The sequence below is a fragment of the Nannospalax galili genome, unplaced genomic scaffold, assembly GCF_000622305.1.
Source record: "Nannospalax galili isolate Female #2095 unplaced genomic scaffold, S.galili_v1.0 scaffold413, whole genome shotgun sequence".
NCBI classification, from domain to species: Eukaryota; Metazoa; Chordata; class Mammalia; order Rodentia; family Spalacidae; genus Nannospalax; species Nannospalax galili.
The window spans coordinates 2447717-2470601 of NW_008333889.1; the positions used below are offsets into that span (position 1 = coordinate 2447717).

The 22885-nt window shown below is 38.0% G+C and overlaps 1 protein-coding gene across 3 annotated transcripts in view; it reads left to right on the forward strand.

Annotated features, from left to right (window-relative positions):
* Positions 1–22885, forward strand: part of Tspan12 (tetraspanin 12) — a 102368-nt gene that overhangs the window by 42619 nt on the left and 36864 nt on the right. For all 3 annotated transcript variants that reach the window (XM_029561507.1, XM_008828885.3, XM_029561506.1), the window contains exons 5-7: positions 965–1100; positions 17670–17744; positions 22120–22227. In XM_029561507.1, coding sequence (XP_029417367.1) covers positions 965–1100; positions 17670–17744; positions 22120–22227 — 319 coding nt within the window. The remainder of the gene's footprint in view (positions 1–964; positions 1101–17669; positions 17745–22119; positions 22228–22885) is intronic.

Here is a 22885-nt window from a genome sequence, read left to right on the forward strand (position 1 = left end):
CTCGACCATCTTGTTAACAGTTTTTCTTGCACCTAGCAACCTAGTTGATGGCATTTGCAATTTTTAGCATTCTTGCATTCTCGTTTAGAAATGCCACTGGTCCTTGAGGACATCAGGTGGCAGTCTGTTTATGTGAACATTTCCGGGCTTAGTGATATACCAGTCCTCTCCTCTCCTAACTGTGTGTCAGCCATGTTTTATTTATGTGTAAAGAAAGCTTACCTATTTTTCCCTAAGAAAACCATTTTTTCCCTTATATTCCTGGGCTTATTGATGTTAAATCTCATAAGGCCATTATTTCCTCAAGTTTCAAGCATTAATCACAAGAGACAAGTGACTTTTCCTCATCTCTGAGTGGAGACTAATATACCTCACCACTCTGCATTGTGGTGAGGACTGAGTGAGAGACACTTTTTTGAAAAGTCCTTAATAGTGTGGAGCTTATAAGTACTGAATAACAGTTAAGTTTTGTTATCATTACTATTATAGGCTCTGGCTAATGACTTCTTAGTAATGTCCTACCAAAAAGCTAGAACCTACCAAGAAGATTCCTCTTTATCTTCTTTTTGTGACTACACAGCAAATTCCCTCTGTATAGCAGTCTCCCACATGTTGGAAGAAGATCAGTTGTCAGAGAGAGGAAAAGTGTGATTCCAAGATCAGAGATGAAGACTGCAATTTCTCCCAGCTGGGATTATCCCAATACCTCATGTGATTTGCTTAGGTTGAGGATTCAGAGCTTATATTTAAAATGAGTTGGACAGAAATGCTACCACTTGCATAGAAACTCCATGAAGCAACAATAAAGTCAGCAAGCAAATAGACACACAGCACAGTGACTTTGAAAACAGAAGCTGATGTTTTGGAGAGTCACAGCTCGGTGGCATTTGCACATTGTCTTGGCAGCATTTGGATCATTTTGATCACATTTTATTTATCACATGATGTGATCTTCCTCTTTCAGGGTAGAGGAGGCCGTCATCTTGACCTACTTCCCTGTGGTTCATCCTGTCATGATTGCTGTTTGCTGTTTCCTGATCATCGTGGGAATGTTGGGATACTGTGGAACAGTGAAAAGAAATCTGTTACTTCTTGCATGGGTACAGTGTTTATATCTCTCCTTATTACACTTAAAATACTGGTAATGCATTGTTATGAGTCTGTAACTGTAACACTTCTTAGAGGTTGTAGTTGTTGAACACCTTGTGAGAGATGATGCACCTTTTCATGAGAGATGGTATTGATGCAAATATTTGCTGTATTCAAATGATGAGATGGGGGATAGGCATGCTAGTTAATTATTTCACTCTAGCTCTATGTTGACATTTTCACTTGAAAATAATTGTTTTACTGGCATAGACCATCTTCCCTTCATTACCAGAAATGAGATGTCATGGAACGCTTTCTCTTTTCCTCTTTTTTTTTAAACAACCCACCCAGCTACTCCATTTGGAAATTAAGGTACTGAAGTGGCAGGTATATTGTAATCCCCATGCTGACTTATATAGGCCAGTGGACACAAAGGAGACTCATTTCTATAATATTAGTTACTGCTTGCTTTTTTTCACTCTGAAAGAGTTGGAATAAATTACTTCCTAAATTGATTTTATTTCTATAGCTTCTGTAATGAGTCTTTTAAATAGAAACATAATGTTTTTTAACCATTAAAAATTAGAAGAAATTAAAATAGTTTATATAGAGATTTCTTGAAGAATACGGATGGCTCCATACTAGTGCCACCAGGCGGTGAAGCTGTTAATATGTAACTTGCAGACATGTGAGACTCTATTGAGTGTATTTCTATCTTTGTTATCTGTCTCAATTCTGACCATCTTAATCTCATGTAGAGAACTTAAAAAACGAGTAGTTTGCTGGTAAGCTAGATCCCTGGGCAGAATAAAAGACCCAATTTATAGCATTTTGAGGGTTTCCATAGGGCAAACGCTCGCAGCATGGCTGATTTCAAGTTACCAACATGACATCACTGAATGTGGAGCTGGGGAGAAATGAGTACAAATTGGCTCTCTGTAGCCAGCTTGCTCACACCTGGGCTTGCCAGGACTCCATCTATGCCAATTAAAACAGAGTCCTAGCGTGAAGCAGAACTAAGCTTTGAATTTCAGAGGAACTACCTTGGCTAACGTGTCCTTTGGCTTCTTGGAGGATAACTTCTAGGTTGCAGATGAAATAATAGGGAATAGTGGAGAGAGTAAGCCATATTCAGAGTATGGGGCACATGCCCAGTCCCTTCTTTCTCTGCATATGGGTATATGGAGAAAAGGAGGGTCGTCGAAGGAAGGGTTGGGCAACCTTAGGATACATATGAAATACTTGGGTAAGTGTAAAAATTCATGAGAAGGACTTTATATACATCTCCTATTATTTGAATGATTTCAAATGTAAGACAATTTCAGCATCTTCCTTAAAAACCACAATGCTACAATGATCTCTCAAGGCCGGTTTCTTTTATAATCAGTTTAAATGTGATTGCTCTTTCCCTGCTTCCTTCCAACTTTTACTCTGGATGCTCCCTGGGCAGCAATATAAGGTAAGATGGGGTCAGGTACTTGATGGAACCACAAAGACTTTTGGGAACACATTTTAAAAATCATTTATGCATTCAATGCTGGAAAAGCTGACCAAGTAATTTGGTTTGCCAGTTGAGGTAGGGAAAAATCACAGATTTGTGAATAAGTGTCTATTTTGTGACATGGGAAAAAGCCTTGTGATGCACAGTGACACAGAAGACTGAGGTTCTATTGACTATTAGCTCATTCATTCATTCATTCATTCATTCATCTGTTCATCCTCCAAATACTTAATGCTCTCATATAAGGATCAAGTTTTTACTATCAGAACAGTGTGTGATATAGTTTCACTACTCTGACATGACCCCTCTTTGCTTTGCCCCAGCACTCTGGAGCCAGAGAGGAACAACTCCAGCTCAGCCCTAAGGGGTCAATGCAGGCCTAAAAGTAGGGTGGGGGTGTTGAATATATATCCTTATTGCCTTTTTTTACATCCGCTTCTCCCTTTTTTGTGTGTTGAGTATTCTGTTTTCCACATGGCAACTTTTGACAGCTGCTGTTCGCCAAGTCCATGGGAGTCATCTTGGGTGCTTTTTTCTGTCGGCTGTCTTTAGTGGTCTGGTCTCCATTCTCATTACAGCTTCTCTGCTCATAGCAAGATTCTAGACTTTGCTCTGTCTGTACCCAATTACAACTTCCCCATAGCTACAAAGTAAAAGGTGCTCTCACCTCCCACTGGGCCACCATTCACAGCTAATATGCATCTGCTGTTTTTCAAGCTGTTTTTCCCCCCAGACCTTCCACCCCAGCAAAGTCCTGTCCCCATCCTATGGCTAATTCCTGTGGGTCCTGGTGCTACACTCCCAAGAACTTCTCTCCCATTTCTTTTCTTATTTTGATTGCTCGAGAACCAGCTCACAGGGTACAGAGCACCCTAACTGACCTTTCTTCCTCTTCAGTTTCCTGCTCCAACCTAGTGATGTCAAGTTAATCAAATAGAGCTATGATCGTTATTCTTGTTATGTTCCAAGACTTTGATGATTAGGAAGCTTTAGATGGTAGTGAGGTATCTGGACCTCGAACCAAACCCTTCTACAACCCAGCTTCAGCTTTCTCACCCATTTCATCATTCTCTGGTCAAGGTGTATTTTTTGATCTCTGAACAAATTCTTCTTTATCTTTTAATTCGCTGCTCTTACTTTTGCTGTCCCTGTAATTAAGAATTTCTTCTTAATTCTTTTGATTTTGATATTACCTGGCCATCAAGACTTATCTGAACTGCAACCTCTTGAAATGATAATGACATTGGTGATGATGATTACTGTAGTAGATATTTTTAAGGGGCTTCCCGTCATGGCAGACACTGTAGACATTTACCTGATTGTTTTTACACAAAAATCCTTGCATGAATTAACTTTCTTCTTTCCACAACTCTAATGAGATAGGTGTTATTGTTGTGAGATATAGACGAGGAATTGAGACACAAGATGGTAAGGGACTTCCTTGAGTCACCCAGTAAGCAGATCTGCTGCCCAGACCATATCACCCCAGTTTGGACAGCATGTATTTTACTACTTTACTCTAGAAATGCTGACTTTTCCTAAGTTCTTACCAAACATGGCTTGTAACATATAAAACATTTTAGATATGATTGTTGACTTCAAACCTGACAACAATCACCTGAGACAAATCTTAAACAAAGCTCAGAGAGCTTAGTAACACAGGCCTAAGGTCATGGAGGGATAAGGGCTGTAGACCTTAGTGATTCTGATTTCTAAGGCCAGTTGTATTACTGATATTTGCAATACAATCTTCTCCAACTTGAAAGTCCAATGACTTTATTATACATCTCTTATCATATGCACACAAACATACACACACACGCAGACACACACACACCAAAGTACCATGTTTGAGTAACCATTCACCTGTCCCATTGTTTTTTGTAAATTTATTTTTATTTTTTATGTGAATGAGTGTTTTGCCTGCATGTGTAAAAGTGTACCCATGTGTGCAATCCCTGTGGAGGCCTGAAGAGGGTGTTGAATCCCCAGGAACTGAAGTTATGAATGGTTGTTAGCTGCCACGTGGGTGCTGAGACTCAAACCCTGATCCTTTGCAAGAGCAGTCGGTACTCTCAGCTGCTGAGCCATCTCTCCAGAGTCCTTTCACATTGTTTTAATGAGTGTTTATTAAGTTCAATAATGGGCTGCAAATAAGAATGAGGAGGGTGAAAATGACCAACACATTAGACTGAGGATGGGGCCTGGGGGACAGTGAAGGCAGATGGGGGAGCTTGGCTGTGAGGAAGGTTTAGGTAACAGGGGAGTGGCTTGGTTAATGGGTCAAGTTAGTGCAGAACATGACACTATGTTAGGTCTGGCAAATATTTGCAGGGCAACTCTCATGGTTCTTTCTTTGATGCCCTTTAACTTTTTATCCTAATTGATAAAAGAATGTTCATTACTTTTATTTAGGGTATAAATATTTAAAAATGCAGAATGGGCTTCTCCAATTTGTCCATTTCCTTGTATTCAGACATTTCTATTTTAAGACTTACAAAACAGATTAGTGTAAAAAAGCTGTTTTCCAAACAGTGGCATATCTGAAAGCCACTGTATCTCTTGAATGATTGTGAAACCAGGGCTTGTACTGGGTTGCCACACTCAAACAAAGTAAAAGCTTCAGTATCGAAAAAGTCAGAGGAACTCTTTCCAGAGAGATCTTTATAACCAACTCACCCCATCATGCTTCAACTCTCAAAGAAAGACACCAAACAAAACTAAAACAAAACTTCTGTAAGAAAATAGGATACCTATTAAAGTCATTTTGTGATGAATGATCATGAAGCTGACCTTTCTGTTGAATTATTGGTTTACAGATATAAAGGTTTAATACACCCGAATTAAAGGTTCCCAAACAAGACATAGAGTGTCCAATTAAACTCATGATAAACAATTTATAATGATTTTATATGGGTCTGTCCTGTGCAATATTTAGGATATACACCTAACAAAATTTGTTGTTTGTGTGAAATTTTAATTTAAATGAACATCTGAGTATTCTGTATTTCTGTTGAATCTGGCCACCCTACTCTAATTAGATTTTTTTTTTCTTTTTGTAATATTTTACTTATTATTTTTATTTTATATGTATGAGTGTTTTGCCTGCATGTATTTAAGTGCACCATGTACATGCAGTGTTCTCCAGGTCAGAAGGAGGTGTCAGATCCCCTGGAACTGGAGTCAGTGACGGTTGTTAGTCATCGTGTGGGTGCTGGGAATCAAACCCTGGTCCTCTGGAAGAGTATCCATTGCTCTTAACTGCTGAGAAATCTCTCCAGCCCCCTCTTTTTTTTTTTAAAAAAAAAAAAACAGTCCTGGAAATAAAAACCTTGCCTTGTGCATACTAGCTATGCATGCTACAAACCCGGCCTTAGATTTGTTTTTAGAAAGTATGAAGCTGCCATATATATTTTTATAGATGGATTGAGTAATTAAATTCTAATTACAATGAGAATATTTTCATTTTCTCATAGGTCAGAAATAATTGGGAAAAGTAACTTGGGCATGGAGTGACTTTCAAAATAAAACCTTGCCTTGTGCATACTAGCTATGCATGCTACAAACCCGGCCTTAGATTTGTTTTTAGAAAGTATGAAGCTGCCATATATATTTTTATAGATGGATTGAGTAATTAAATTCTAATTACAATGAGAATATTTTCATTTTCTCATAGGTCAGAAATAATTGGGAAAAGTAACTTGGGCATGGAGTGACTTTCAAAATAATTTCAGTAGCAGAAATTCCTTTTATCTTCCAAAGAGAAATTGGAGCTAAATGGAAATTGGTTTTAAGCTTTAGATAGGTATTCCCCAAGGCTTTAGCTATACACTAAATGAAATTCATTTGTTATTGCTGTTCTGCCTTGCTATTAAGGCAGGCATTAGTGAAACAGCACCAGTTTGGGGGGAATGTGAACAGGCTGAACATACAGACACGTTTACAGATGTCGACATCAACTGATGTCACCATCCAAGCATCATTTGTCAGAACGGGATGTTATGTCTGTTCACCTGTCTGCTCACCACAGGAAGTCAAATGCTGGTTTGAAATGAAGTTGGATATACTGTATGCATTTAGGATCTGTGAATTATTTTTAAAGGAGGTTCCATTCCCCCCAACATTATCATTCCAGATGATTTGCATGTGGCTATTGAGTTTGTGGAAACATTTTGAAAGTGATTGAACCAACTCTCTGAATAATTTTGGAAATAAGGAAATCTTCAACAATCTTGGGGAAGTTTACTTTCCTCAGTGTTTTGATTTAAAACCATAATACAAATCCAATGTCTTAAAATAGTGATTAACTTTCTACAACTCTGTTTAAGGATTTCTCTTGCGCAGTTGTCCATTTTATAGTTTTAACGCTAGTCATAAGTTATCAAGTTAGCATTAAACCATTAGTTAGAATTTCTTTATTGTTTGGTTTGTAGTTTTAGTTGAGCCCACAGAATTTTATTTCTAACACAAGGCCCACTGTGCTATTTACCAGGTGCTAGCATCTATCGAGTTTTATCTTTGTTTGCTCAGAAAATACTCAGAGGAACTAGCTATGGTTGGATCATTTTACAAAAGAGGAAAAGTAGGATATCCAGAGATACACAACTGGTAGTTTCTATGATTAGCATTCAAATGGGGTCTGTGCTCAGAGCCCATGCACTGTTCACTACATGGTACGATTTCAATACAGCTCATCGGTTATACTGGTCCTGCTTCTGTAAGATTTAACTGTTTCATTTTTCACACCTAGGTGTACACTAGTCATTTAATGGTTTTAAATGTAATCTTTTATAAGAGGTACTGATCACACAGGTTCTCCTTCCCATTCTCCTTTCTTCTCCTTCTCCCTCCTTAACCCTTTTCTAGAACTACCTTTTCCCCTTGGGCTGCATCTTCTAATCTTGCTGTTGAACTCTCAGGTCCCTGACTCTGATTTTCAGGTTAAGATGAATTATAACAGTTCAAATGTCAAAAATGATCATTTAAATATGGAAAAATATAGTTGTAGCCCTTTGCGTCCCTATTAAGCAATACATTGAATCACTCTAAAATAAATGGTCATTCCTTTATTGTCTTTAGATTGTCATTACTTCTGGTTTGATTCTCTACAGTTTGGAAACTATAAAATTACTCAAAATGATTATAACCCTGAAGACATTTTAGAAACACTGTGTTTAAGAAGATACAATTTTTAGATGATACTCACCTATGTTAAAATCATTTATTTTTTAAAAAATATTTTATTTATTATTTTTATTTTACATGTATGAATGTATTGCCTGTATGCATGTAAGTGTACCTGTGTCATGCAGTACCTATGGAGGTCAGAAGAGGGCACTGAATCCCCCTGGAACTGGGGTTATGGACAATTTTTAACCTCCATGTAGGTGCTGGGAATTGAACCCAGGTCCTCTGCAAGAGTAGCCAGTGCTTTTAACCACTGAGCCATCTCTCCAGCCCCATCATTTTAATTAAATAAAAATATGAATTATTTCAAGCCCTCATCCAGATAATAAGTTCTTAAACTGTTTTACAATTTCAAGTTTTGTGCAGGGTTAGCACTACTGGGTTCAAAGTATGAAAACTTTTAAATTAGAGGCTTGCTTTTTATAATTTAAATATTTTCTTTTCAGAAATCTCTCTTTGCTTTATTTAAAGTACTCTGGAAGAACTCTGAGGAACAATAGTTTTGTTCCACGCAGGGTGTTTAATAAAGGGATACAAGGAAGTATCTGAACTGAGACCTGAGGGCTGTGGACAAAGGCGGTGCTAGTGGGGAATAGTAGGCCGAGAAGTAGCCACTACCACCCCCAGATGCTAATGGACAGAGCAATTGCAGCAGCCTGGAGAAGCTCCTGGTGGTCTTGGAGAGGGGCACATGTGTCGTAGGCAGCTTTGTACCAGCCGTTAGCTGAGGGGGCTGTGGGAGCTGGGGCTGAGCTAGGAACCTAGAGTCTTAAATGGCTTGTGTGTAATTTGTAGTCTGAAGTTTTTCAAGCAGAAGAGTGATTCCATCTGGCCTACCTTTTGGACAGATCCTGGATAGCAGTGTCTGCTCTTGGTTACTTCTGGGTCTCTTGCTCAGCTACCTGGAGAAGAATGGTTGTCTGACTCTGCTACTCTGCACCAGGGGGGGCTCATGTTTACAAAACATTTTGTTAATAATAGAAGAGAAAATGGAAGTGGTACTTTTTCTCCTAATAAGATGCCTTTGTTGATAGAGGTATCCAAAACAAATAAAACTTTCATAGTCTGAATGTCTTTAGTTCATATTTGGTAGCAAGAATATAGCCATCAAGCTAAATTAGACACCTCGAAACTGGATGCTGGGCTAAAATGCCTTTGGGAGACAAGTAAGAAACCATTAATATTGTTGGAGGGCGTGACAGTAATTATTTGGTATGCCTTTGATTTTTCTAGACTAAGAGAAAATATTGTTCCATAAACAATAGGGCATGATTTTGCAATACCTATAATCCCAGACAGTGTAGAGACTTAGGCAGGGGGAGTTCATATTCGAGTCCAGCCCACACTATGCAGGGAGACTTCTACCAATAGAAAGTTTGTTAACAGTTAACACACATAAAGGATTGTAGTAGAACTACTTAAGCTGCATAAGATCAAGTTAATGCGAGCTGTAGGTAATATGAATGCATTTTCACACTTTAGTGTTTGCCTAGTTAGATGTTATCTGTTTAGATTTCTAGTTTCATACCTTATGAGAATTATTGTCACGATGATGACTGCTCGAATGAACGCCTGCCACTCATGTTGGAGAAGGGTAGGACACGTTTGGTGGGGTCTGAATGAGATCATGCTCTGGGTCAGAACTGAGTCTGGCATTGTTTTGGCTGTGTTGCCTATGTAGTGTCTAAGATTGCTTTCTATTTGTATGTTCATGTGTAGGTTCTGGGAATGGTAACCCCTGTCTCACATTCTGAGGAATGACCCAATAATCTGTAGTGATAGCCTCTTTGGAGACCAGGAGCAGTCTGTAAATCATTTGAGATTCAGCTGAGCTTGCAGACTTGGCTGACCTAGCTTACAAGGGAACAGAAGCCATATACATGGTGACCTCTCTAGCGTGTCCAGAAGTTTTATTGCCTCACCCTTAATGCTTTACCTCTCATGATATAGGTCATTGACCCCGGGGAACTTGTAACACTCAGCCAGACCTGCCTCGCCTGGTAGAAAGCATTTCTCTGTCGAATTGTTGAAATATCACATGATGCAAACACTTACTGGTGTGCAGCTCAGCAGAGGCTTTGATAAAGACATTGGCTCAGCAATGACCAAAATAAGTAAAATTGTGAAGGGAGTACATGACAATACACTTTTGGAAATGGTTTTCTGTAGTTTTTGAAACATCAAGCATAAAGGAGAACACAGCATGCCACTGTTCACCTGAGCTTGGATTTCTGCACAAGTTGAGCAGGACCAACCTGTTTCTTCAACTCACCTATAGTTGTAGTTTTTTAAAAATTAGAGTGACCTTATCCTATTTATGATTTGTAAAAAGATAAATATTCATTGTTGCCTTTTCTTTGAAAAGTTTGTAGGAGGACATTGGATTTGGTGACTGATAGACCTGTAGAAAGTTCCAACCCTGACTCTGCTGCCACTGGGTTTTGAGAATTGGCTAAACAGAGACCATGTGAATACATTGTTTTAAGTAGCGAGTGTTCTTAGACTGTTAGCATTTCAGTCCCTGTGAATTCCTAACAAATGGGCAGCCATTCCATTATCTTGTACAAATATTTGGCACTGGAATGCCCTTATTTACTAACTATAAGTAATATAGTATTTTTAAACCTCCAGTCACTGGGGGAGGAAAAATAAACAACTGACATAAAGACACTAGCACTGAGAGCTTGCAGAGTTCAGTATTTGACAGGGGAAAGACTGTAGTTTATCATTTATCATTTACTGAGCAAAGACCTTTAATCAAACTTTCTGTTTGTTCAAAATGTTGTTATATAACATGGAAAAAAGTCAAAGGATCTGTGTTTTTAAAATATTAAAATGTCCATTAAAGCACGTTATATTTTGAAATCAACTTTGTTTGGGGGAAGATGAATCAAACTGTGTGAATTTTCCAAGGTAAGCAATTCAGACTTTTGTGGTTTTAAATTATGTAGAATGTTACTGGTTGAAAAAAAGTCCAAGTGTTTAGTTTTAAATTAAGAGAGTAGTGGGATTAAGTAACTTTTATAATATTTATCATTTTTACTTTTTCAGACACTGAAATATTCTCATAGTGTTCTGTGTGATATTTAGCTAATTATTTTCTTGTTTTCACACAAAACATATGTAAACATTAAAATTTTATTTTATTGGGAAAAAGTCTTTGCTAGTTGATAAATGTGAGAAAAACAGTTTGGATAACAACTAACCTGTTTATTTTTTGATGTTGTATACTGGGGTTTATTTTTTTCAGATACTATGGGTCACCCAGTTCTTCTATAAAATTGTATAGAATGGTGCTAACTCTATCAAGATAGTTTATTTCCTCTGAAAATGGCCATTCTAATTAAAAATTTCATTTTTATGTTTCTCAGTTTCTCGCTAGGTCTAACACACTGAGTACATTAACTGACTTTGTTAGCAAAGATTATTTTTTGTTTCCATTAGATTGACAAAAGTTAGAAAGAAAATATAAACAAGGTTAGTTTCCCAGATAATGAAAATCATTTGCAATATTTTATTTTAAAGAGCACATATTATCTTCTTGGAAAGTTTGTTAATATTGCTAGCAGTTAAGAAGTAAAGATTTAAAAGTAAGTAAAGTCACTTTTATTTATCAGTTTAACAGACTTTGGGTACTTGTTTTCTATCTGGTCCCTTCATTATAAAAATATGCATGCCTATAGTCCCAGCACTCAGGAGGCAGAGGCAGGTGGATCTCTGTGAGTTCAAGGCCAGCCTGGTCTACATAGTGAGCTCCAGGATAGCTGGGGCTATAGAGAGACCCTGTTTCAAAAAGACAAAAAAAAAGTGAAGTGTGAATAAAAATGAAATTAATTTTACGTTGGGAAAGAAGCTAATTGACTAAAGTTGAAATATAAAAAGAATATGGATTTGTCACTGACTTTTGATGGAAACTGAAGTTCCATTTGTGCCTTTAGCCACAGTAAAGAAGAAGCAGGGATTTTGTTTTCCTGCTATCTTTAAAATTTTGATGCATTGAGAATCTTTTATTTTTCTCCGACAAGAAAAGTAAGAAATGGGTACATAGGATTTGGGGGTAAAGTCCTTCATGGTTTAAAGGCCAGAAAAGTTTTGTATGTATATGTGTAAATATATTCTTGTGTGTGTAGTCAGAAGTCCATACAGAGTCAGTACGTGAGGAAGACCCCCAAAGTTTGGCTTTCACACACACGCATCCTCATATATGTGAACACACATACACACATGCACACATACCACATGCAAAAAAAATAAAAGAGCCAGAGGATGTGGTGTGCTGTGGGGTGCTGTGGGGTGCTGTGGAATGTGGTCTTCTGGACATGACACGTCTTGTATTCATAAACTCACAGTAGCTGTGGTTATCTGCACAAGACACATACAAGATGAAGTCAGTCCAATTTCAGCATGGACAGGGAAGGATCCCTGCTTAGTTGGAGGGGGTAAATGGAAGATGTCGATATGATCAAAATATACTGTCTTATATGTATGAAATTATCAAAGACTAGATAAAATATTATTCTAAAGAATTTTTTGAACAGATTGAGGTGATAATCTTATAAATTTTTAGGAGTAAATTATTGTAACATACATAAATCTCTGACATCATTTGTGCATGTATGTACACATTTATGTACATCTGTGTGTACATATCTGCATATAAATATGCTTGACTTTTGACATATATATGTGATTTGATTATAACCATATATGGATATATCTCTTCAGTAAGTGAATCCAGGTCTCAGAATTAAGTTACCCTATTTTAGCATTTTAAATTTCATGATTTTATGATTGAAATAAACTGCTATGGAAGACAATCTAGCTCATACTGATTGAGGGAGAATACGCATATGGATTTATGGAACAGTATTTCAGATGACACCCTAATTTCTTGTCAAGATCAAGCCTATAAATCACATTTAAATACATACTTTCTGTATATTACTGAATGTATTTTAAACTACTGAAGGCAAATTTAACAAAATAAATGTAATATCTGAGCATTTTCAAAATTTCCAGATACCACTCACTTCCCTTGACTCTGATAACCCCGAAGCATATTTTGTTTACTTACAATTTTCAGTGAATTACTTCTTTTAAAATTAATTCTTCTGTGTAAAACACATCGAAAGTCCTTTAGTTTCCAAGTCATTTCTCCTTGGTACTGTGGCTCCAGGAGAGCAATTGCCTGCTTTAAGTTCTATTCTTTCTTCTATCAGACTGCTCCCTGCTTGTCATTTAAAGAGTTAATTTAGTGCTGGAAACCTTACGAAACAGCAGTCCTTCACCCCTGCCACTGTCAAAGGAAACTGCTATCAATTTCATCTTAGATCTAGTCCTTTCCTTCCACATCCTGAAGCCACAGATTAAGTAATATGTCTCGTTCCTCTAGTTTTAGTTTTAAGCACGGTCCATTGACCAGATCATTTCTACAAATAATTATTACTTTAGGAACTTTCTTGATATATTTTTAAGTTTATCTATACATATGATGGAATAAAATAATCTTTATAAGGTTTGGGGAATGATTACCTGAGGGATGCATTTGCCCACAAGTCACCAGGATCTTACATACGTCCGTCCTTGACCCCTGCCATTTTCCACTTCTCAAAGATGGGATGCCACACCCTTCCCTTCTTGTTTAGGAACTTCCAGTGGACAAAGGTGAGTCACTAATGCCACGCTCACTACTCTGTGGCCAACAGAGGTTATTTAAAAATAGCCAACACATTGATTTCAGTCTTGGAAAAAAAAGACATTGGCTTCCCCACCCTTCACACCCATCCTGCTTTAGTTTCCTAATTCAAATATCTTGAAACGTTCCAGCTCTATTCTCACTGGACAGATATTATACTAAAAATTTTTTTAAAAATATTTGATTTATTATTTTTATTTTATGTGTATGAGTGTTATGCCTGCATGTAGTAAGTGCACCTGTGTCGTGAAATGCCCATGGAGGACAGAAGAGGCTGTCAGGTCCCCTGGAACTGGAGTTATGCACAGTTGTTAGCTGCCGTGTGGGTGTTGGAATTCGAATCCAGGGCTTCTGCAAGAATAGTCAGTGTTTTTAACTGCTGAGCCATCTCTCCAGCCCTAAAGTAAAAATTTTACCAAACAGTTTTTGTGGTTAGCTGCTCCATTGTGGGGATGACACTGATGGTCTCAAGAAGATGAGCAATTTTTGACACGGCCATCCTCTTTAGTCAGAATGACATAGTGTCACCTATTGAAGAACTATGAGTTGAATACCAGTTGTGTGCCAGGAGAAATGCTAGGTATTTTAAACATCATGATCTCACTTATACTGGAAGAATGTATGTTCTAATAAATTCTATTGTGTGATTGAAAACAGATACCATTTATGGGGTGGTTAGAATGCAAGGGCACTTTATATCATTGAGTCCTGTATATGTCACTGCCAAGTAATTTTAACATTCTCATTTTACAAAATGAGGAAACTGAGGCCTAGCTGCTTGCCCAAGGCCATGTTAGGGAAATGAGCCCGCGAAAACAGGTCTGTTGTGTCATGATATTTCTATTATTATAGCTTTTCAAACAAGGTAACAAAACCACTTTACATGTGTGTCCTATTATCAGAAAATCAGAACATAATGCTAAATGCTTTTATTAAAAAATAACAATATGTTTTGAGGATAAAACTGATATGTATAACACAAGTTTTAGTTTAGTCAGAATAGAGGGGCTTAACTATTTTAAGGAACCTTAAATTGAATAATTTCACAAAGTAAATAAAATGGTAATGTGAATAATTACATTCACATTTCCTTGTATAAACATGCATTTTCTTATTTTTTATTATTTTGAAATGCTTAGTTGATAGTAGCCAAGGAAGATGTGGAGGGACATAGCACTCCCTTTCTTTAACTGTAAATTGTCTTAAGTGTTTCCAGGCACATTGGATTATCAGAGTATAGTCTACAAAAACAGACATACATAAAACAGAGAGGCAATATTTAAAATACAAATGTGTAGGCAGAAATCAAGGGAAGTCAAATGTTAACAAGAAACTCAAGGTTCAAATTAGGTAGAGAAACCCAAAGAAATGCTGAGACTGGCCTTTTTAGTTTGCAAACGGATCATTATTTCCACTGACATTTATTGAGTGCCTGCTGGGTGACAGGCACTGCTTAGGCACTGGGAATAAAATGATGTTTAAGAATAAGATCTTGCCAGCTGGAATTGATGCCCTAGCTATTGAGTGACACCGTAATTTGTGGAGAAAGGTAGACAAATGGTTTAAGCCTTTGAGACCTGGACTACAGCAGACAAGGAAACGTGGATACACAGAGGGAGGAGAAGACTAATGGCCAAGAATGAGAGGTAAAGTCCTGGAACAAACAGTGATTCTAAAGGTTGTGCACAGGAGGGAAGAGAGCATGGACTAGGTTACACAGAGCAGTTCAGAAGAGCATTAGGAACACAGTTCCTATTTTCTGGATGCTTGGTTGGGTACTAAATCCTCCTTGACATGCGAAGAAAGCTTCATTTTTATCTTCATTATACAGATGAGCAATTGGACACCAGGCAGTGAAGTGAATTACCCAAAAATCGCATAGTGTATTTTGGAACTGGGTTTGCACTTAAATTTTTGATTCCAACTTCAGAACTTTCTGCTGTCGTAGAGGAAGGGTGAGTTGCTGTGTAAGCCAGTCAGGTGCAGACAACCTCATCAAATAAACCACATGCACTGGGAAAGTAAGAAGAGAGGCGAGAGGTGCATGCTAAGTGATAGCCTGCTGAATGCGGCATGCATGTTCCTTCATCCCGCCCCAGCACAGTGGGTGGCTATGACCCGCATGGCAGTATGCCTCACATGCTATTACAGAGCTCTATGGAGTAGTTGCCAAATTCTTTTACTAGTTTCATTCTATTGAAACTATAGAACACCTTCACATGCTTTAAATCCAGCCCTTCAATTAAATAGTGTTTTGTTCTTTTAAATGAAAGAAATAAGAGGAAAGCAAATTACAACTGCTACCAGTGGTTTGTATTTTTAAACTATACGGACATTGCAGAGAAGTAGTAGGAAATCAATATAATTTTCTAAATCTTTTATTGTACTCCTCTTTTTGACAAATATTGAGCAAAGACACTAAAAATGCCTGTCCTGAAGGCCCACAGTCCTGTATCAGTCCAATTTTTCCCCATTTCCTGCTCCCATCCAATTTAGCCATGTTTTATGTAAATCTCATGGTCTTGCTTTTTCTATTTTTAAACTTTATTTTGATTTTATGTGTATGAATGTGTTGCCTGCATGTATGTCAATACACTCATGTCATGCAATGCCTGCAGAGGACAAAAGAGGGTGCCAGACCCCCTGGAACTGGAGTTGCACATGGTTGTTAGCTGCCATGTGGGTACTGGACTCAAATTTGGGTCTTCTGCAGGAGCAGCCAGTGCCCTGAGCCATTTCTCCAGCCCTGACCTTGCTTTCTCTATAGGTTGTTTTTCATAAGTAAAACAGCCAGAAATGTTTTCCTCAGGTCACCTACTAAAGAGTTTCATCACACTGAGTATAAAGTGCAATCATTTCCTTGAGCTGCTGTTCCTCAAAGCATTAGCTCACACTTGCTCGACTGATCATAGCGTGTCTGTGCTCCAGTGACCGTGAATTTTAATGGGCTCATTTACCCCTAAGGTGGCTTTGCATTTGATGCTTCCTCTTCCTGGACTGTTTTTCTTACAGAGTCCTAACAGCATTGCCTCCTCTCCCTCTTAAATCTAGTTTTCTCAGAAGCCTAGGCAGATCTCAGTTTGAGGGAGCTCCAGCATGGTCAATTCATTCTACTTTGTCTTTACTTATTCTTTTATATAACAAGTACTTATCAGTACTTATCTATGAAGTACTTCTCTATGAAGAGCAGAATGAAGTGTCCACCCACCCTACGAAGCTTTCATTCCAGTTCCGCACTACAAGGGGAGTAGGAGACTCTTGAGCTCAAAGATGATCTGATCCTGCCAGCGTCCATGGAAAAATCTTCTAGAAAGCCTGTTTTACCACACTACCTGCTTCTGTAAGGTTACTTCCACAGCTGGGGAGTGGTAAAGCTGAGCTCACAGGGCAGTGCTGCAGCAGTCTAACCTCAGAATGTACCAGGCATATTCCGAGCCACGTGACCTACTTTTTACATTAATTTCCTCATTTGTGAAATGGGGTAACACTTGTCTGTTTCACAAGGTCCTTGACTGAATTATGAAAGTACTGGATAAATAGAAGACAATCCAAAAGTTGTTCTTTTTGCTTCTTATCAGGATAATAATTTCCAGGTCTATCCTTAGGTAGTTGAACCTTGCAGTGACACTTCCAAAAGTTGGATATGTATCTCTATGTTATTAAAAAAGTGTATACTTTTGTCCTCTCACAGAAATTGTCTCTCCCTATTCCTCTGCTTTGGGGAGATATATCTTTCCCTCTTGGTTTCTAAATCCAGTCAGTTCAATGTCTCTTGTTGATGCCATTCTTTCCCACCTGATTGCAGGGCCACCATTTAATTCTGGTCTCTAGGTCATAGGTAGAGCATGGAACTTGCTGACCTCATACATCCATTTTGAGATGATCTAAATGTGAATTCTCAGATAACGTGATTCAGTTTATTAAACCATGTCATATAAGTTCCTACACAGCTCAATGAGAATATTCACAGTGGTAAGAGATTTGTCCTAGAATCTGACTACTACTGCTACTAAAAACCCTGCCTTGGTAAGTCCTAAAGGTTACCTGCAGGTGTTCCCCAATTTGCTGAAGCTTTCCCCATGTGCTCCCTGAAAACTGGCCTCAGTGTTCTTGATGTTAAACAGAACGGAGTACTCTGCTCTGGTGGCCATCCTTCGTTTGGCTCTGTTCTAATGGCATCCTTTTGTCTTTCTGCAGTACTTTGGAAGTTTGCTTGTCATCTTCTGTGTAGAACTGGCTTGTGGTGTTTGGACGTACGAGCAGGAGCTTACGGTGAGTTCCACGTGGGACATAATCCCAATGTAGAACAGTATCCAGTCCAGCCTTTGATGCACACGCTGCAGAGTAGTTCTGACACGTGGCTGTTACTTCTCATGTTCATACTACATGGTAATGGTGAAGATTCTTGATGTTTCTGAAAAAAATAGTGTTTTTATTTTCTGTGTCTGAAGCTCATTTCTAATCATACCTTAGAATATTTAGTTTGGGATACTGTGACATGTTAATTCCATTGATTTCTTAAATGTAGATATCATGGACTATTGCTAGCCTAAGTTCCAAGATAATTATATCAACTTCTGAGTTAATAATAGGAACTTTGCGTGTGCTGAGTGAGTTGTTTGAAGATGGTGGAACACCTCCTTGAAACATGTCACGGCTGCCCACAGCAGAAACTTGTGAGGAGGGAACGTGTGTCTGTCTCCTGTTTGCAATAAACTGAACGTATTCTGTTTTAAGAAGCACATTTGAAGAATTGCTGTGTGCTCACTGTAGTCCAGGAGCTCTCAGTGTGAGACTCTGCTACTTGAAAATAGTCTCTCAGTACTTCCTCCTCTTATTTCAGACATTGAAGCCACTAGAAGCTGTTAGAATGAATGAGGAGTTCGCAACCTTTTTCCCTGTTTGCTTTGTTGCTTGCATTTCCCCCTTGCTCCCGTTGGCTATTAGTTATTTTGCTCACTTCAGTGGTGAAAATTAGCACATTTGCTCCCAGTGCACGGAGTGGAGTGCCTTTGCTTCTCTGTGAGCGCTAGCTGCTGTCACGCCTCACTGAGCATTTCTGTTTCTGTGAAATGGTGCTTTTCAACATGTAGCCTTTGGGTGTTCTATGGAGTCATACAAGGTGATTCTTAGTCATGTGTATTCTGGGTTCCAGCCCCTATGTACTCAATCAGAATGGAGGGAAAAGTCTGGACCCAGGCTTCTGACAAGTTCCCCAATGAGTTTTAAAACATTTAAAAATTCAAGACTTCTTAAGAGAGGGCATTGTTTTGTATTTGTTTCAGAGAGAAGTGGAGCATTAGGTATTTGTGTAATAAAATTGAAACCATTTCTGGTGTTGGCACATTTATTAAAGATTCTGTGGAGAATCTGCTAGTGTTTTGAGACTTTTGAATATTCAGCAGCTGCTCTGCTCATTGCAATTTACATGTGCCTGCCGGGTGCTGTGCTGGTATTCATAGCCCAGTGAAGAGTTTCTGCTTCCAACTATGATAGCTCTCAGAAAGAAGAGAGAAGCTGTGAAGAGTTGAAGAGTCAGGACGGTACTACCTCCTTAACATAAAATTAACAACTTTCGTCATAAAAATCTCCTATAAAAACTGGAGTTCTCAGAATTTTCCAGACAACTGACCAGATACTCATATGAGCTCACAATGGCGACAGCATACACAAGTCCCAAGTAAGCTCATACCAGACAAAATCCCAGCATAGGCGTGGGGAAGTGGGTAAGAAAACCCAGTCCTACCTGAGGAACTATTGTCAACTGATGACTGCTCAGATGGGGAGAATCAGTCTTTTTCAAGAATGTGACTCTTGGTAAGTTGACCAGGCTTCAGTGGATGGAACCATACTGAAAGATATTTGGAGACACAAATTAGGGTTTATAGACACACACACACACACACACACACACACACACACACACACACGAGAACATTAATTTGGATGGGGGGTAGTAACGGGAGGGACAGGTAGGGGAGGGGATTAAATACACAGAAAATATAGTATATGAAATTCTCAAGAATTCAATTAAAAAGGGGAAAAAGCCTGGAGTTCACTTGCTTTCTTTGAGAGTCCTATTCTCGTGCCATCCATAGATAATGTACAATTTGGGGATGGACAGATGGCTCAGTGGTTAAGAACATTTGTTGTTCTTCTAGAAGACCAGGGTTCAGTTCCCAGTACCCTTATGACAGCTAACAACTGCATGTAATTCCAGTTCCAGGATATCTGATACCCTTTTCTGTTCTCTGCAGGTATTGCACGACATGGATATACTTACATACAGGCAAAATGCTCATATACATAAAAGCATAATAATATTAAAACAGAAAGTGTACAGTAGGAAAATGAGAAAGTAGTTAGACCTCCCTCAACTTTTATGATTCAGTGGTCAAAAGTTTTTCTGTTTTCAAAAATATCTCTATATCCCTGCTATTCAAACACAAAAGAGTAAATGTTACAGCTAACACTTGATCCTTTTCACCTCAGCCTTTGGTTCTGTTCTGTTAGGTCATTAAGAGATTTTTAGAAATGAGATTCTGTGGATTTATTTGCTTACTAAATTTAGAAGTAGGGTCTCACGTTTTGTCCAGGCTTTACTAGAACTCATTATGTAACCCAGGCTGTCCTCAAACTCCTGGCAATCCTCCTGTCTGAGTCTCCTAATTGCTATGGTTATAGTTATGAGCCACTACACCCTGCTCTTTTTATGGATCTTAAAAATGGATTGTAAGGCATATGTCCTACTGATATGTGATAAATCTCCAAAGTGTAGGATGTTTAAAATGGTCTCTGAAAGGGAATGCTTTATTCTAATATAATTTAAGAAATATAAGAACAGGAGAAATTTCCTTTAGTTCAGATGCTGCCCTCTCTGAGGGGACAGCCTATGGTGGCTTCTGCTTCCTGGAGCTCTGAGTGTACACTGCCATTTCAGTGGTGGGTATACGTCATTGTTTTGCTTGCTTAAATCTTCCCCATTACATTACCAGGAGAGAGTAAGGAAGGACTGTTTAAAAGTGAAACATGGAAAGCAATCTTGAAAAAAAAAAAGTGGCTCTACAATTTTTATTGCTTCTGTACTAATAACAATGTGAAAGAGAAGTGCCATTAAAGTTTATTATCTGCCAAATTTTGCAGAATTCAACTTTTACATAGAACGGGCTTTGTGCTGTTAGCTCTGCCATGCAAACAACCATTCCCTGTGTGTGTGTGCTTTATGGCCAGATCCAGAAGTGTGTGCCAGAACTCAATGGTCTCCTCTGTTTCTTTGACACATTTGGTTTCAGATTGATGGTGGTCACAGTGAAGAAACAACCTTTATTTATTTTGGAAAGTAAAAAAATTTTTAAAGATTGTTACACAACTAAATCAAGAGACTTGACATCGTCTGTTCCCTCATCATTTCTGTCATTTCTACTTGCTAGCTTCCCAGTCATTACTCTCTTTCCAGAAAAATCTATCAGTAATGTTAAGAGTCTCAAATTATGCATTTCTTGAGAATTTATTTCACTTCCATTCATTTTATACTCTATAGCCTATGAGATAATAATAATTGTGTAGTGGATAACTTGTACTTTGGCTGGGTTTCTGAGTTTTATTGAACCATAATGGGTACCAAAACAGCTCATCATTTGGGAAACAAAATTCCATGCTCAAATGTTTGGATATTTTGTTTTGTATTGTGTATTTCCAAATAATTAAAAAGAAACTAATAAAAGGCAAAACCTGAAGAATTTTTATGGGCAAAATTTAAAAACTGTTTCTACTGATAATACTATTTAGTTTTTTGTGCATATATGTGATATGTACATATGTGATAGGTACACATAGATATTCCATATGCAGAGGCCAGAGGAGGACATCTGGTGCCCTCTTTGGTTGCTCTGTCACTCTTCACCTTGTTTCCATGATACAAAGTCTCTCACTGAGCATGGAACTTGTCATTTTTTCCTCTAGATTGGTATCCCACAAATTCCAATTACCCTCCTGCATCCTCTTCCCCCAGTGCCTGGGTTATAGGCACACGCAGCCACACAGCTACTTACACGTGCTGGGTATTAAAGCTCATCCTCACACTTGTGCAGCAAGCTCTCTTACTGAGACATCTCCCCAGCTTGATGCTACTTCTTTAAAAAGAAAATATTTTATTTATTTTTATGTGTATGAGTGTTTTGCTTGCATGTAAGTACAACATGTGTGTGCAGTACCCCCAGAGACCAGAAGAGGGTGTTGGATTCCCTGGAACTGGAGTTATAGATGGTCATGAGTCACCTTGTAAGTGCTGGGAACCAACCCAGGTTCTTTGCAAGAGCAGAAAATGCTTTTAACCACTGATTCATGTCTCCAGCCCTGGATATTACTACTTTAAATAACATTTCAAAATTACCCCAATCATAGGTTTTAGAGACTTATATACTCACTTCCCCTTTCTATTTTTTGGTTCTTGATACCTATTTCAATATTTTGAATGACCGATTTGTTGACCTGAGCTTAATTTAATCTACAAGCAAATATAAATTTAAAATAGTATTTGTCAGCTTTAATACATTCTTTGTGCATTGTCAGTGTGTTAATAGTTGTGCAAGTGAGTTTGCATCTGGCTGACTGTGCTTGTGTACTGATATTTTGGTTTTATCTCCAGGTTCCAGTACAGTGGTCAGATATGGTTACTTTGAAAGCCAGGATGACAAATTATGGCTTACCTAGGTATCGGTGGCTTACTCATGCTTGGAATTTTTTTCAGAGAGAGGTAAGTGCTGTCCTTCCTGGGGGTAAAAAGTATAGAACAAATGGAATATTTTCAAAACATTTGTTTGAAACTTTAGTTTTAATATGTTTTCTGAACTGAAAAATTAAGCCTATGAATTGGATGGGCCTGGTGCAGTTTTTCCCAGTATGCATCGAGCCATGCCAAGCTCATCTCTCCTCAAAATGCTTCATTTCATTTGTTTCACATGTATTTATTTAAAAGTCATTTTGCAGTTACTCTGGTTTCTTTTTCATGATATTTAATAAATATGCAAAGTTTTATTTGAATATTGTCTTTTTTGATATGTTTACTACTTTTAGTGTTAACTGAGTTTTAAACATTTTACTATTTTAAAAAGTTTGTTCCCATTTGAGAATTTAGTGAATATGAATATCATTAAGGACATGCTTTTTCTGAGTCAGGATGATCTTAGCTTAGATCCTATATCTACTGTTTACTATCATTTACTTAATCTCCTTAAGACCCACTTTTCTGACCTGTAAAATGGGGATAATCCAGTTTCACTTGAGTGAGATAGGAAACTGGATCTCATTTAGCTTATACCTATAACAATGACATTCCAAAAATAGAAACTTTTAGCTTTCCTTCTCCAACTGTTTTACAACTCTTCATCTGACCATTTCAAATGTGGCAATTT